General features: G+C 38.9%; 1 protein-coding gene across 1 annotated transcript in view; it reads left to right on the plus strand.

Annotated features, from left to right (window-relative positions):
• plekhh2 (pleckstrin homology domain containing, family H (with MyTH4 domain) member 2) overlaps positions 1–15417 on the plus strand; it is a 49888-nt gene that overhangs the window by 4805 nt on the left and 29666 nt on the right. Inside the window, exons 3-6 of the mRNA XM_056272455.1 lie at positions 11211–11273; positions 12115–12264; positions 12350–12433; positions 12531–12612. Coding sequence (XP_056128430.1) covers positions 11211–11273; positions 12115–12264; positions 12350–12433; positions 12531–12612 — 379 coding nt within the window. The remainder of the gene's footprint in view (positions 1–11210; positions 11274–12114; positions 12265–12349; positions 12434–12530; positions 12613–15417) is intronic.

Genomic DNA, 15417 nt, shown 5'->3' on the forward strand with positions numbered 1-15417 from the left:
CATGACAGTGTTTATTGTGTTTCTTCTACGTGCTCTGAGATGCAAGTCATTTATGATGCTGAAAAAAGAGCCACAGACTTCCCCAACTGCATCAACTTCCATTTTTATTACAGATATTTAATGCCAATTCTCCAGGTAGTGGCGATTTTGTTCTCTTGAACACATGTGATGGAAACGAATATTCTAATTTTGTGTCCAAGTTCAATTTGCAACTTTGAATGGAAACATAACTATTAAATGTGTCTTTAAATAAAAGGCCTGTTCATACCAAGCAGGATATCTATAAAGAGAACTATAATGGTGACTATATTAGTGCTGACACAAACGGACGATATAGTTTTTGCTATTTGTTCAGTAAGCAGACTCTGTTGCTGTAATTAAACGTTTTAGATATAGTTCTTGGTGCGAACAGGCCATAACTTCATTGAAAGCACAGCTTGAGTAACTTACGTTTTAGACATAATATTGCCAGTTACTTTGTCTATTTTTGCTCCACCTACTAAAATATTTCTAATGAATCAACTGCAGAACAGTTGCACGTCTCCGAGCAACACACAGTTGTGGTTTTTTATTCCTAAATCAATCAGTGGTTTTGAACAATCGGTTAAGTGAATGATTCAATGATTCAATAGGTGCGTTCCATTCAACCGTAAGTGCTCTGTGAAGTGGACTTCACATAGTATTCTGTGTTTCAAGTGAGATTCCAATTCGAAGGGACTATCCTTCTTAGTTATCCTTCCTAGTTAATGGGTTGTCTCAAACTGTTATGAATTTGTTTTGAAATTGTTTTGTAGATTTGCACATGCCTTGTAGGATAATGAAGAGGTATAAGAGTGAAAGGGAAAGAGAGGGAGTAAAATGGGAGGAGAGAGACATACGAACAGAGTGGCAAAACAAACTATCCTTTAATCACTGAGACTCCCATGGGAGGAAATGCCTGGTTTCGTGCTATACAGGAAGTTAGCATTCTAAATACATACACAAACAAACTTGTATATGCTGATGCAAGTGTGGTTTGTTGGGAGAAATGTAGGTCATTTTCTCTCCTGCTTTGCATACTTTTTTATAAAGTTTAAAATTAATCAACCAGACATGGACAGCAACTGGTCATCATGCAAAGAAACTCAAAACAGTAACGAACATTCGCAGTGAGCCATCCTCAAAGAATGTCGAAGGATCCCATGAAGAAAACTTCAGTGGCTAAACCATATCCTGCTTCTGAACTCATGCAAACCTTTCTTTTAAACCATTATGGTAAAAATAAGGGCAGTTTTCAAGTGCAGTTAAACATACTATACTTGTGTTCTCACACAGAAAGCACATTGTGCGAAGTCTGAATCTGTTGTAGGTTAACGCTCCGCGTCTCCTCGTGCCCAACAGCCTCAGATTGATTCCACGTTTAGTTGGGCAGCAGTGGCCAGAGAGTACAGACATTGTTGTTATTGACCTTTCTGACATGTTCCCTAGTGCTCTGAGCCCTCTCTTCGGACAGCACGCCAAATATGCATATTTTATACTATATCTGATTATATATAAGTGTGAACTTCTGAATAATATATATAATTGGTAACACCTTACAATAAGGTCCCATTCATTAACATTAGTTAATGCATTTTTTTCCGTTTGCCCTAATTCTCCGTTCCAAACAACTCAGGATTCAGATTTTTCCCACGTCCTTATTGTAAATAACACCTGGAATGCTGTTTGATGTTGGACATCTGACCTGTGAACTCGGGGCAAATCTATCAACCCAGACCTCAGTGAGATACGTCATTTGACGTCACTTCCAAGATGGCGGCAAGTCCTGCTTCCAACAAGCATTGCGTGGAGCTACCCTATGTCAAATGTAAAAATAAACTGTAACAATAAACATTACGTATTTACGTTTATATATTGATACATTTAATTTTTTCTTGTCGTCAGCTGTTTTTGATGTGAACGCATTTTTGTTTCAATTATTTGGCAAAAAAAAAAATGCGTTCACATCAAAAACAGCTGACAGCTTTGGCAGCTTTTTGTTTTTGCCAAATAATTGAAACAAAAATGCTCTCTTGTGTCGTTGCGACATCATGCCCCTTTAAATGAATTATTATAAAATGTATAATTAAAATATTTTTTCTCTGGGAGAAAAAAAAAATATTATTCTGATTTCAGCAATGGACTCTACTTGAATAGAAATGTTAGCTTCTAGCACATTCCAAAGTGTATCCAATATACAGTGTGCTGCTGTTCCCCCTGAGTGTGTAGGACACAGATGAGTGGAGTGTGGAGCAGAGGCCGGGTGACGCTTGGGAATTTGGAGCTGTGGTGCAGTGAGGGGTGTCATACAGACAGGCTTTGTGAGCTGGCCTGTAGAGGGAGGCTGGATGAGGGGTGCAGGGCGGGCCGGCCACAGAAGGACGTGGATGGAATTCATGGAATGGAAGACTGACTGTAGCCAGGACCATATGGAGTGGAGAAGCTAGGAGGGATCGTAGTAGATTAAAGAGAACTTTTGATCGAAATGTGGAGTTTACAGGTGCAAACTGATGAAAGCATCCATGGAGGTTTTTAGTTTGTTTTGGTATAATGCACTCCCATCATGTCTATACTCATTTGAAAAAAATGTTTTAAAAAAAACTCAACAATCAAATCATATTTTCTGTCAGAAAATAATCAGAACTAATAATACCCTTTTGTACGGTGCATTAATTAGTTTAATCATATTAGTTAAATCGTGGCCATGTTTTATTTGTTTTTTTTCCCCCCTTGTTTTATTTGTTAAATCATAGCCACAAGGGAAATAACTAGTACAATGTGGCCACAATTTAATTGAATCTAAGGAACAAATTGTTATGTTTTGTGCAATTATTAATTTGTAGCAGCAATATCTTTTTTCCCCCTTCATGTCATATGCAATGCTCCATACGGTTGTGATGCTTATTTTCACTGAAATGGCCAAACATGTAAGCAAGATGATCTGAATCAATTTGTGATTTCAGACTGCTCACTTTAGTACTGGATTGTTTGGAGTGCCATAGAATACCAAATAGGACCGGCGCTGCAGATCAATCACAGACAAATGGTAAATGGTATAGCGCTTTCACAGACCCAATGGCCACCAAAGCGCTTTACAATTTGCCTCACATTCACCCATTCACTCTCTCATTCATACACCGACGGGCGACGGCAGCCATGCAAGGCGCCATCCAGCTCGTCGGGAGCAGCTGGGGTTAGGTGTCTTGCTCATGGACACCTCGACACTTGGTCAAGTGGAACCGGGGATTGAACCACCAACCTTCCGGTTTGTAGACAACCTACATGAGCCACTGCCGCCCCATGCAACGTCATTTGCAACGTCATGACGTTGTTAATGACGTTGCAAAACAAATTGAATAGGCTATTTTACTTCTTTCAAAGGTTTTGAAATCTTTTGATATCTTTTAAACACAACATTGTTTCCAGGTGGACTCCAGCTAGACTAGATTACACTAGTGTTCAAAAGTTTTTTTTATGTTTTTGAAAGACGTATCTAGTGCTAAACAAGGCTTCATTAATTTGATGAAAAATACAGTAAGAACAGTAATATTGTGAAATATTATTACAAAAAAGAGCAGTTTTCTATTTGTCTATATTTTAAAATGTAATTTATTCCTGTGATGCAAAGTTTTTTTGGTAACGCTTCCAGTCCTGTTACCCATGTCCATGCTATGTACTTATTATAGTAATTACAATTACTGGGTAATAACTAGGTACTAACCCTGAACCTACCCCTAAACCTACCCCTAACCCATGTACTTACCTTATATTAGCCAGTACTTTCTAGGTAAGTACACGTAAGTACTGTACTGTAAAAGGAAGCGTTACCATTTTTTTTAGTTCAAAAAGAACAATATTTGAAAAAGAAATCTTTTGTAACATTGTCTGTCACTTTTGATTCATTCAATGCGGTGATTCTCAACTTTGTTCTGGGGACACACTGCTCTGCACATACTGTACCTGTCCCTTATCTGACACAGGGGTGCATTTCCCGTACAATGACGTCATTTGCTTGCACCATAGAACAATGCATCGTTGTAGAAACTAACTTGTTACAACTGTTTCCAGGAACTGGGCGTACCTCTGTTTTTTGAACCACGTTAGTCCAACAACTGTTGTTAATGACATTGCATGCTGGTGGCAGAGTAATAACTTAACATTATTAAAGGAATAGTTCACTTCAAAATCATTTACTCACCCTCAAGTTGTTTCAAACCTGTATGAATTTATTTCTTCTGCTGAACACAAAAGAGGATATTTTGAAGAATGTCTGGGTACAGTCAATGGAGTACATCAATTGTTTGGTTACCGACATTCTTCAAAATATATTCTTTTGTGTTCAGCAAAATAAATAAATTCATACAGGTTTGAAACAACTTGAGGGTGAGTAAATGATGACAGAATTGTCATTTTTAAGTGAACAATTCCTTTAAGTTAATTTACATAAACAACAGAAAGTCGTAATAATCATGCAGTATTTGGCGTACACTTTACTCCTGTAAACGTGCTTCATTCAGTCAGCAGCTTTATCCACATAACGTAATTGTTCTGACATTCTGCTGTAATGAACTGATGACTACTGCACTGTTTTTGTTCTGTCGTTTTGCTTTATTTGATATTTCATTTTTCGCTGGTTCCCTCATATGTCATACTCCAGGGTTCCCTTACACATTTATGCACATGCGCACTCCTCAAAAACAGTGCTGACTGTTGACATGCTAAATATAAATTAAAATGTATAGCTATATATTTGAATAGCATGAAATATATAGAATTCACTGAATCATTGTGTCCAGGAGCACGATCTATTTAAGTCCACATGTTATTTTAACAAGAAACTGTGCTTCTCACCACGGCATCCAATGGATTTAACGATGAGCTTTAGAAAAAAGCAGATGTTAATATGCATTAACCTGTGGCTCAACTGGTCAGAGTCTGACTGTTTTGTGCAGCTGTTCTCAGAACTGTCTGTAATTACTCTGCTATTTTTTATTTTATATATCTGCCTCTTTGGGCAGTGGTGGACCAGCTTGACCACAGATGAGGATGGGTGTATACAATATGTGTGTATGTGTGGTTGTTGTGGTATGAACATATCTGTAGTTACACATGTGTGTATGAATAGTCTGTGGGGATAGTGGCTGTGTGTGAAGATGATATATAGATAATGAGTGTGTGTAGAGTGTGTGATGTATTTCTGACCATCAGTGTTTTTTGGTGACACACCCTTTGGTTTAGTCTAGGAATTGGCTCACTAAACACTGAATAGCAATAGACTTTTATGATGGAAAACAAACCAGTCTTCGTAAATCTTTTTAACTTCCATCAGTGAATAAGAGATTCATGTCATTCATCAGGCTCTGACTAATGCACCATTAACAAATCCAACAAAATGTGCTTTAACTTAAGTCCAAGAGACCTAGAGCAGAAAAGGTTATACATGAACTAGATCGTTCCATCAGAGTCATCATAATGACAGTTTTGTCAGTAGTCCGCTGTGCATTGAGTCTTATTAAACATCTTTAATGACGGAGGCTTGTAAACATGAGAGGCTGTTAGAAAGATCAGAACATCATTCAGTCACATACACAACTGCATAGAACACTTGTGTGTGGTGTTCATTGGAAAATATGAGTGCAGCAACAGTAACTATTAGTAGTGTGTTAGGTCATATGTGTGTGTTCTCCTTTGGGAACTCTGTGAAAAGAAACAGGTTGAACACCCACACATGAATCTCGTGAATTTAACTCCAAAATCTAAAATATATAATTAAGAAAAGACCCCAAAAAATGCTTAAAAGGAAGCAAATTTATTAACCTTTTTTTGTGACAGTTGGGCAAATTCTAAAATTACAGTAATCCAATAAAAATGACATTCTCAATACTAATATTTAATTATAAAGTATACTCCAATAAAATTGTATAAGCAAAAAAAAAATATGCACTTTTTACCTAAATCTATATATATATTTTATCTAAAAATAAATACATTTTTAAGTAGAATTCTCAGTTACTTTTGAACCCTGTTGGCCTCTCAACCTAATTCATATGCCATAAAATGAATAAGAGATAATTGAGATTGTGCTAGGGATGCACGATATAGGATTTTGGCCGATATTCGATATGCCGATATTTTCAAACTAATTTTGCCCGATGCCGATACCGATACCGATATATTTGTTTGTTTTTTTTAAGTGCAAAAAAAGCTTATTAAAGCTTCTATTAATGTTCTCAGTCAAGAGCAGTGAGTGATTTCCTCTGTGTTTTGTTGTTTTATTAACATTAACGGGATAGTTCTCCCAAAAATTTTAACTGTCATCATTTACTCTCTCAAGTTTCTTTCTTCTGTTGAAATTATAAAAGTTATTTGGAAGAATGTGGCTAACCAAACAGTTGCTGTACTCCAGTGACTTCCATAGTATATTTAAGCACAAGAAAGAAATGAATCCAGGTTTGAAACAACATTAGATAGACAGAATTTTTATTTCTGGGTGCAGTATCTCTTTAAAGACAAGCGGCAGAATATTATTACTGTCTCTTTAAGAACTGCACGCGAGTAACGCGACGCGTCTAATATACACGCATTTGACAAGCAGATTTTCTCTGTTTGCTTTCACTTTAGACATAACCAACTTTGTTTATGTAAACCGTGTGTGTATTTGACAGTATCAGCGCAATAAGACTCGAAAGATTAGTCCAGTATGCAGGCGCTGTGACAGGCTGTTAGTTCCTGTGAGCGTCGCGCGCTCAGAAAAGCGGATGTTAGAACAGCGCATCAGCACGTGAATGACATGTTTACCTAGCAAGACTTTGACGCACATGCAAACAATGAACTTTTGTGAATTGCAGTGTCCCGTGAGTGTATCTACCTCTGCGTTTACATGTGATGTGATGTGAATGTACGTCGCGTTGTACAGTATGTTGAGATGAAGGCGCCAGAATTGAACTGATAGAATGCAAGATACTATGATTTTTCTTCAAAAGCAGATCGTGGAGACATTTTAATCGTCCACGATCAAAAACCGTGAGACGCACACCCCTAGTTGGAAGTTTAAGTTGCTGGCGCTCATGCTTCGTTCACGGTCGTCACGTGCGCATAGGAAACACGCCACCCTATCGGCAAGACTCATCGGCAGAAATATTCATATCGGCCGATGCCGATGATGGTCATTTTAAGCTTTTATCGGCCGATACCGATGTTGTCCCGATATCATCGTGCATCCCTAGCTCCTAGATTTATAGGTCACTAATCAAACAACTACATTACTGACAAAAAAAATGTTTAATTTACATTATTTATACTGATCATTTAAAGGTGCTATATGTATTTTTTAGCGGCCTCTATCGGTGATGTTTCAGATTGCAACCAATTTTTACAAGAGCGCTCGTGCTCTTGCGCGTGCTCGAACACAAGAGCGAGCACTCATGGTACCGGCCTCACTGAGACTTTCAACACACCGGAGAAAGCATCAAACAACATGCTGGAAACTCATGTAAACTCCCACTGCAACGTTACAATAATAGGCTACTTTTATCAGCTTGACGTTGAATACTCCATGCTCGTACCATGATAACGTTACATTGACTGCATTTAGCCAACATGTGGTGTTATCTAGCATAAGGCATTTCACTAACTATTTGTGTATCTTTCATAATCAGGCAGCAATGTCAACATTTGGGGTGGGACGATACAGGTACCTCACGATTCAATTCTGTGGCGATATGTGGTCCACGATATGATAATATCACGATTCGCGATATCTACGATATTCAATATATTGGAAGAAATTTCATCAACGATATATCACGATATATGTGACTGAAAAGAAAGATTAACAATGCATGTGTACATATTGAGAATTAATATACCGTAAAACTTCCCGGGTTTTTATTTTCCCAAATCGTCGAACTGCACCGGCTTGTATTCGAGACAGGCGTCTATATGAGACAGGCCTTTATAATTTAGTGTTGAGATGTTGTTCATTGAGTTTAGGTGAGTCTCTAATCTCTAAAAATCTCCAAATGCTCCACGTGAAACTGCGGTCTTCCGACCTTTTACTATCGTGTCAATTGATTTTGATTAATATGCGCGAGGGAGAGAGCAAGACAGCGCTCGTGTTGTTTGAAGACGTGAGAGTGCGCGCGCGCGGCCGTTGCGCTCTCTCTGCTCGTAAAACCCGAAGTGTCTCCACACTTTAGAGTGGAAACTAGCGGGTGGGTCTTTGATTCGTTTTTTATTGTTTTCCGCCATTCTTCTTGCTTCTCTCTGTTGTTGTTAGTTAACTTGTGTTCTTCACCGGCCGCTGTTTGCGCCACTTTACCCCTATTTACTCGAACAGCGCCCCCCGCAAACAGAATGGTAGATATTGGGTAGTGACAGTGACACTGACAACGGGTAAATTAATCATTTTGTGTTGTAATAAAATATCGATATTGGGCATATTGGGCAATAATCGTGTATCGATTATTTATTGCGACAGAGAGCACAACAATATATTGCAATATCGATTTTTTTCCCCACCCCTAGTCAACATAGATGAATGTATAATATGATAACGAAAACGGTTAGTGAACTAGACTGAACAATAGTAGTGGGATGAGTGACGTTAGACAGTAGATCTAGTACATAAAATAAAAGTTACATCCTAAAGCACCTACTTTTTGTTATCCTGGAGCAGTCTTTTGTATTCATTTCATGTCTCATGTATGTTGTAGTTTACCTTGCTATTTCATTACAGTTTACCATTATTTATTTCAGCATATCTGAAAACTTGTAATTTATCACAATAAAAATAGCGGTGGTCTCTCCGTAATTCAAACGCTCTGCCGATGTTGATCCGTGTTTTCGTCCTAAGTCGATCCGATTCACGTTTGGCCTGACGAGCTTCAGCAGATACATTTTTGTTTTGTTTTGTATATTTATGTGGAGTTTGTGTTGGAGTCTGTGTTGTGCTGGAGGCAGGTCGTTTTTTGGTGTTATCAGACTCGTTAGCTGCATTGCCGTCGCATAGACTGTATATAAAAAGGAGAGAGGCTCGGGAGCGCGCATGCACGTCACATCTGATGGCTTTCGCAGAAAATCCGACCCGGAGACTTCACATAGAAATAGGAATACTGGCCTTCAGAGGTAATAGCAAAACCCGACAAGTGGATCATTGTAATGTGTGATTACAACCCCTTCACACACAGGCAATAAAAAAAGGATTCATTTTAGAAGAAAAGTTACATATAGCACCTTTAATTTGTATTTAAAAATTGTTTACTAAATAAAATAAAAATGCACAATATAAGCATTTTCACACAGGGTCCACATTAGATTTCCAAGAGCCATTCAGCAAACTCCAATCTGATGGCCACAACTAAGAACCTGAATGTGTGAAGTGCTTGTTTACTTGAAACTATGAGGATTGAGAATAAAGTGGTCAAAATTCCCTCAAATTTATGTTAATAAATGATGACGGTAAAGTCACCAAAATGAACAGCTACTGAATCATTACCACTGGTTTACCACAGAACTCAAAATCTATCTCATTTCAATACAACACAGCTTCAGGACTTTGGCTAATGTTTTTGCTTGGACAGTAGTTTTTGCATTTCCTAACTTTCTACAGGAATTTTTCTCATGGTCTTCTCATCCAAGAAAAAAAAAAAGACTTGATGGAATGTTACGGTAATATAGCATAGCATTCCTGCTTTGGTCAAAATTATTTGAAAATGGACATGCTGCATTCCTGACAATACGCTATTAGAGAAATATGTATAAAAAGATGAAATCCTAGCTCAGAGGATATTTGTTTACAAAACCAGCTGGCTTTTTCCCTTAGTAATGCATGGAATATGTTATGCATAGAGCATTATAGTATGTGTAATACTAGTTTATTCTGACCTTTGTCTAATTGACAGGTTTTATTTTTCTTATCTCTTGTTTTTAATTAGCTAAGAAATGAAATACACTGCTGAACAATAACCAATCATTTTAATGTTCTAAAATATTTTTACTAGCCCATATTTTCCTAATGACAATTTTATAATTTGTTTATGTAGGCCTACTACAAACACTTGTGCATTAAGTCATCATGGATTTTATACAATTAAAAAAAAAGGAATAACATGTGTTTTTTAAAGCTACTCTAAAGGACCGTTCACAACAAGCGTGATAACTATAAATATAACAATAAAGAGACTGTTCTAAAAATCGTTCTCAATATTAAAGAATGGCAGAGTTTACACCACAGCTATACCAATAACGGCACAGAGAAACTAACAATTTTATCCAGCTGATGGATAATAAAAACATTGACAGCCAATCAGAATCAATCCTGCTTTATAGAGCTTAAGCATTTAAAGCGGCAGACAAGCACACGCTTATGTGTGTACACTAATATAGTTATCTTTATAGTTATCGTTCTTGGTGTGAACGGGCCTTAACATTTAATGAAACTTTTTATTACAGAATAAGGCAGAAAATATATTTTATAATTTTTTCTACTGATATAAAGGCGATGTCAATTAGCACTGCATTATTCTACTTTATTGTTATGTAAATAACCTGAGATGGCTTGAAAAACACACATTACCCATATATTGTCGCAATCGTATATTTATTGTCTTTACATTTCATCAGTCAAAACGTTTCTGCTTTTTGTTCAGCTACAGTGATAGCTGGATGCCTTTTTCCATATAACGGATTAGCAGGAATGTCAAGTGTAATGAATTCTATGAGTCTCACTCGCAAGTGGTGCTTGCCTGGGTTGAGCTCGGCCTAGTCCAGCTCCACCTCTGTGGATCTAATGTGTGGAGGAGGGATAGAGTTATGGGTTCTTCTGTCTTCACCCGTTACACTTAAATTACATCCTCTCACTTACATACTTTTTGCATGAGGGCACCCTCTGGCTTCTAGTATGGAAGAAACAGACTTTAGCGCTCCATAATGCTGACATTGCCTCCTTTTGGATTACAATAAAGTGTCTGGTCATGCATAGACCATCTTGTATCTTTTAATTTAAATTGGATTTATTCATATTGGTCCATGAAAACCTCTACGTGAACACACTTGGCCGAAAGAGCTTATTCTTTGCCTATGGCATAGAGGAAAAATGAAAGCAGACTTTCATATGAATATTTATCATGTGCATGCATACATGCACAAACACTGCTCCTTTGCTCATTCATTCATAGTTCTTGCTCTCTCAGATGCAGCAGTTGGAGAAGCAGGTGTTGGAAGCAGAGCGTCGGGCATATGAAGGGAACCAGCAGGTAAATACTAGTAACACTTTTGTGGACATTTCATCAAATATTAGAGATGTACTGTAAGTATTTGATTCAGCTGAATTATGATTCTGTTCTCAAAGGGACATTCAAACACTAAAACACATTTTTAAACACAGGTTATTTAACAGTAAAAATTGCACATCTTTGAAAACAATGGTAGCACTTATTATGTTTATTATAAAAGAGAGTTTTCTTGATAAAAAGCGTCGCGTCATTCAACAAGGTTTTGAGATTTTGGTCCATATTTACATGTTTTTTTGGCTGCAGGCAATGTTTTTCCTACGTTTTTCATTTGACGTGTTGTCAGTTCAGAGATGCTCTTCTGCAGACCTTGGTTGAAACGAGTGGTTGTTTGAGTTACTGTTGCCTTTCTATCTGCTCGAACAGGTCTGGACATTCTTCTCTGACCTCTGTCATCAACAAGGCATTTTCAGCCACAGAACTGCCGCTCATTGAACATTTTCTCTTTTTCGGACCATTCTCTGTAAACCCTAGAGATGGTTGTGCGTGAAAATCCCAGTAGATCAGCAGTTTCTGAAATACTCAGACCAGCCCGTCCAACACAAACAACCATGCCACGCTCAAAGACATTTAAATCACCTTTCTTCCCCATTCTGATGCTCAGTCTGAACTTCAGCAGATCGTCTTGACCATGTCTACATGCCTAAATGCATTGAGTTGCTGCCATGTGATTGGCTGATTAGATGTTTGCGTTAACGAGCAGTTGAACTGGTGTAGTTGAACCTGTGAGTGTGTATATATATTTTTGGTATATAATCATGTAACATTTATTAGCACTGTGTATATGTGCATGTGTTTGTTGCAGGTGCAGTGGATGGAAGAGCGTTTAAAGACTTCAGATATCCAGTCGAGTGATTCAGAGCTGCAGCTTTTCAGGCGCTGTCAAAATCTTCAAGCGGGACTGAAGGAGAAAGATGAGCTTATTGACACCCTAGAGCAGCAGCTGGAGGAACAGGTCAGTCATACCTCCAGTCATTAAAACCATCAGGTTTGCATCAGTATGAATGAAAAATGTGATCCATTACGTTTTACACCTTCAGAAACAGAACCGCATCCAAGATGCCAAGACAGTGGAAGAAAAAGCAGCTAAGATCAAAGAATGGGTCATGCGGAAGTTGAATGAAGTATGTTCATGCTCTTTGTATGTATTTGTGTTTTAGAAAGAGATAAATATGTGGGGGAGTGTGTGAACGTTTGTGATCACAATCATCATTCTTGTAGTTTGATATAGAGAATGCCTCTCTGAGAGAGATCAACCAACAACAGGAAAATGAGATACAAGACCTAAGAAGACAACTGCAAGGTAATCATGCATGTGATCAAATAGTAGGTTAAATCATGGCTCATGATTCACAAAAGTTCACAATAACATTCTACCAAGTGCTACCATTATTAAATGCTGCTAGTTCTGCAGTATGTACAGTGTTATACTGATGAAAACATTTGTTGACCAGTTTTTTTTATCAATGATATTGAAGATTAAACTGAGAGAACATTTATCAACATTTTTATCAACTTTGACTAACACCAAAAAACTGTAAAATTTTACAGTATTGAATAGAGCACACTTCATGGAATCCTTTATTTTGTATATATATATATATCAGTTTTTAATATACAAAGCAAGGAATATTAACAAAACAACAAATAAATAAATAATGCAAATAAATAAAAGAACAAGAATTGGGCTAGCAAACACAGCATAGGTTTAAAATATATATATTTTAAACCTATGAAGTGTTTGCTAGTTATTATTCAGAAAACATAAAAAGGTAAAAAGGAGAGGAAGGAGCTCCATGTGACATTCCTGGATTTGGCTAATGCATATGGTTCAGTGCCACATGAGCTTCTTTGGGCAGCATTTGATTTTTTCAGAGTACCAATGTCAATAACAAATTTAGTGAAAGCCTATTTTGGAGATTTGCAATTCAGTTTCTCAACTCCAAAATTCAGCACTGCATGGCAATGCCTAGAGGTTGGAATAATGGCAGGATGCACCATTTCTCCACTGGCTTTTACCATGGCGATGGAAGTAATCATGAGGGCATCAAGATGGGTAGTAGGAGGAGAGCGCTTGGCTTCTGGGATGCGACTACCACCAATCAGAGCATACATGGATGACATGACAACCATGACTACAACAGTAGCCTGCACTAATCGGTTATTGGGGAAGTTAACAGATAATATTGAATGGGCACGAATGAAATTTAAGCCCTCTAAATCAAGGAGCATCTCGATAGTTAAAGGAAAGGTAGTAGATAAAACATTCTTCATTAATGGTGAGGCAATACCAACAGTTTCTGAGAAGCCAGTGAAGAGTCTTGGGAGATGGTACGATGGGGATCTAAAGGACACAGTTCGGGTGGGAGAAGTTAGACGACAAGCAGTGGAAGGGTTGAAGAGCATAAACAGCTGTGCTCTACCTGGTAAACTAAAACTCTGGTGCTTTCAGTTTGGTCTACTGCCGAGGTTGCTGTGGCCACTGACCGTGTACGAGGTTTCTTTGACAACAGTGGATAAGCTGGAAGCGTTGGTAAGTTCATACATCAGGAAATGGTTGGGAGTTCCACGCTGCCTCAGCAGAGTAGGACTTTATAGTAAAGGAATATTGCAGCTGCCAGTCTCTGCTTTAACTGAGGAGTTCAAGTGTGCCAAGGTCAGACTGAAAATGACCTTAGTAGAGTCACGCGACAAATGTGTAAGGGAGGCAGCCCCTGTGTTAAAAACAGGTAGAAAGTGGTCAGCAAAGAAATCTGTAGTAGAGGCAAAGGCTGCCCTTCAAATTAGGGATATCGTGGGACAGGTACAGCATGGAAGAGGGGGTTTTGGGCTCAGTTTAGCTCCTCCTAAATGGCACAAGGCAGGCCCAGCTCAGAGGAGGAAGCTGGTAGTCAACGAGGTGCGACAGCAGGAGGAGAGGATGAGGTGTATAAAGGCCATTTCACAGGTCAAGCAGGGAGAGTGGATGAGATGGGAGAGTGTGGAACAACGTAAGATGGGCTGGCAAGACCTTTGGTCAATGGAAGAGAGTAGGATCAGTTTCCTTATTAGGTCAACATATGATGTTCTCCCATCACCGCAGAACCTAAACCTCTGGGTAGGAGAGGATCCCTCTTGTCCTTTGTGTTCATCACCTGCCACATTAAGGCACATTTTGACAGGATGTAAGGTGGCTCTTAGCCAAGGTCGGTTTACTTGGCGCCATGACCAAGTACTGCGATGTTTGGCTTTAGCATTAGAAGGCAAGCGTAACATGACCAATAAGTTGCCACCTGTTCTAGCAAAACATTACACGCAGAAGACAATATTCCTCCGCCCAGGCGAGCAACCACCAAGAAAAGGTGTTAACACCAATTCTCGCCCAGGACAACTGGAAGCTGCTAGGGACTGGAAGATGCTGGCTGATCTTGACCAACGGCTTATTTTTCCACCTGAGATTGCCACCACTAACCTACGACCAGATATTGTTTTGTGGTCTGGATCAGCACGCATTGTTCAACTGATAGAGTTAACAGTGCCATGGGAGGATGCGGTAGATGAGGCATATGAGAGGAAGAAACTGCGGTATGCTCATCTGGCCACTGAAGCAGAACAGCGAGGATGGAGAGTCCAGGTTTATCCAGTGGAAGTGGGTTGTCGAGGTTTTGTGGCACACTCTACAACCCGGTTCCTCAGAGACGTCGGATTCAGTGGCCAAGAGTTGCGTCGCACAGTAAAGAACTTATCTGAAGCAGCAGAAAGGAGCAGCAACTGGCTGTGGTTGAGACGGAAAGATTCTAGCTGGCTGTGTACAGGCCGCCACGCTATGGTTTCGTAGAGTTCTTGAAAACTTGAAGAGTCTGTTGGTTTGTTTGTATACGTTCCTGTGGATATTGCGTGAATGACGGGTGGTTGGGTAGATATTGTGTTTTGCGGTAGGTGGTATGCCATACGGAACCGTTGTCCACTGAAACTGCATATTAACGCACCAGTGGGGCTCGACAGCCTTAGTCAACGGGTTGGCGCGTATGGTTGGGTCGCAGAGATTGTGATATTGTGGTTAGGTCTCAGCAGCAGGAGGGATGTAGAGGTCAGTAAGCTGGGCTGAGTTGAGTGGGGGACGGAGGGG

Source organism: Rhinichthys klamathensis, unplaced genomic scaffold (assembly GCF_029890125.1).
Source record: "Rhinichthys klamathensis goyatoka isolate OS25496 unplaced genomic scaffold, OSU_Roscu_1.1 h1tg000338l_1, whole genome shotgun sequence".
NCBI lineage: Eukaryota > Metazoa > Chordata > Actinopteri > Cypriniformes > Leuciscidae > Rhinichthys > Rhinichthys klamathensis.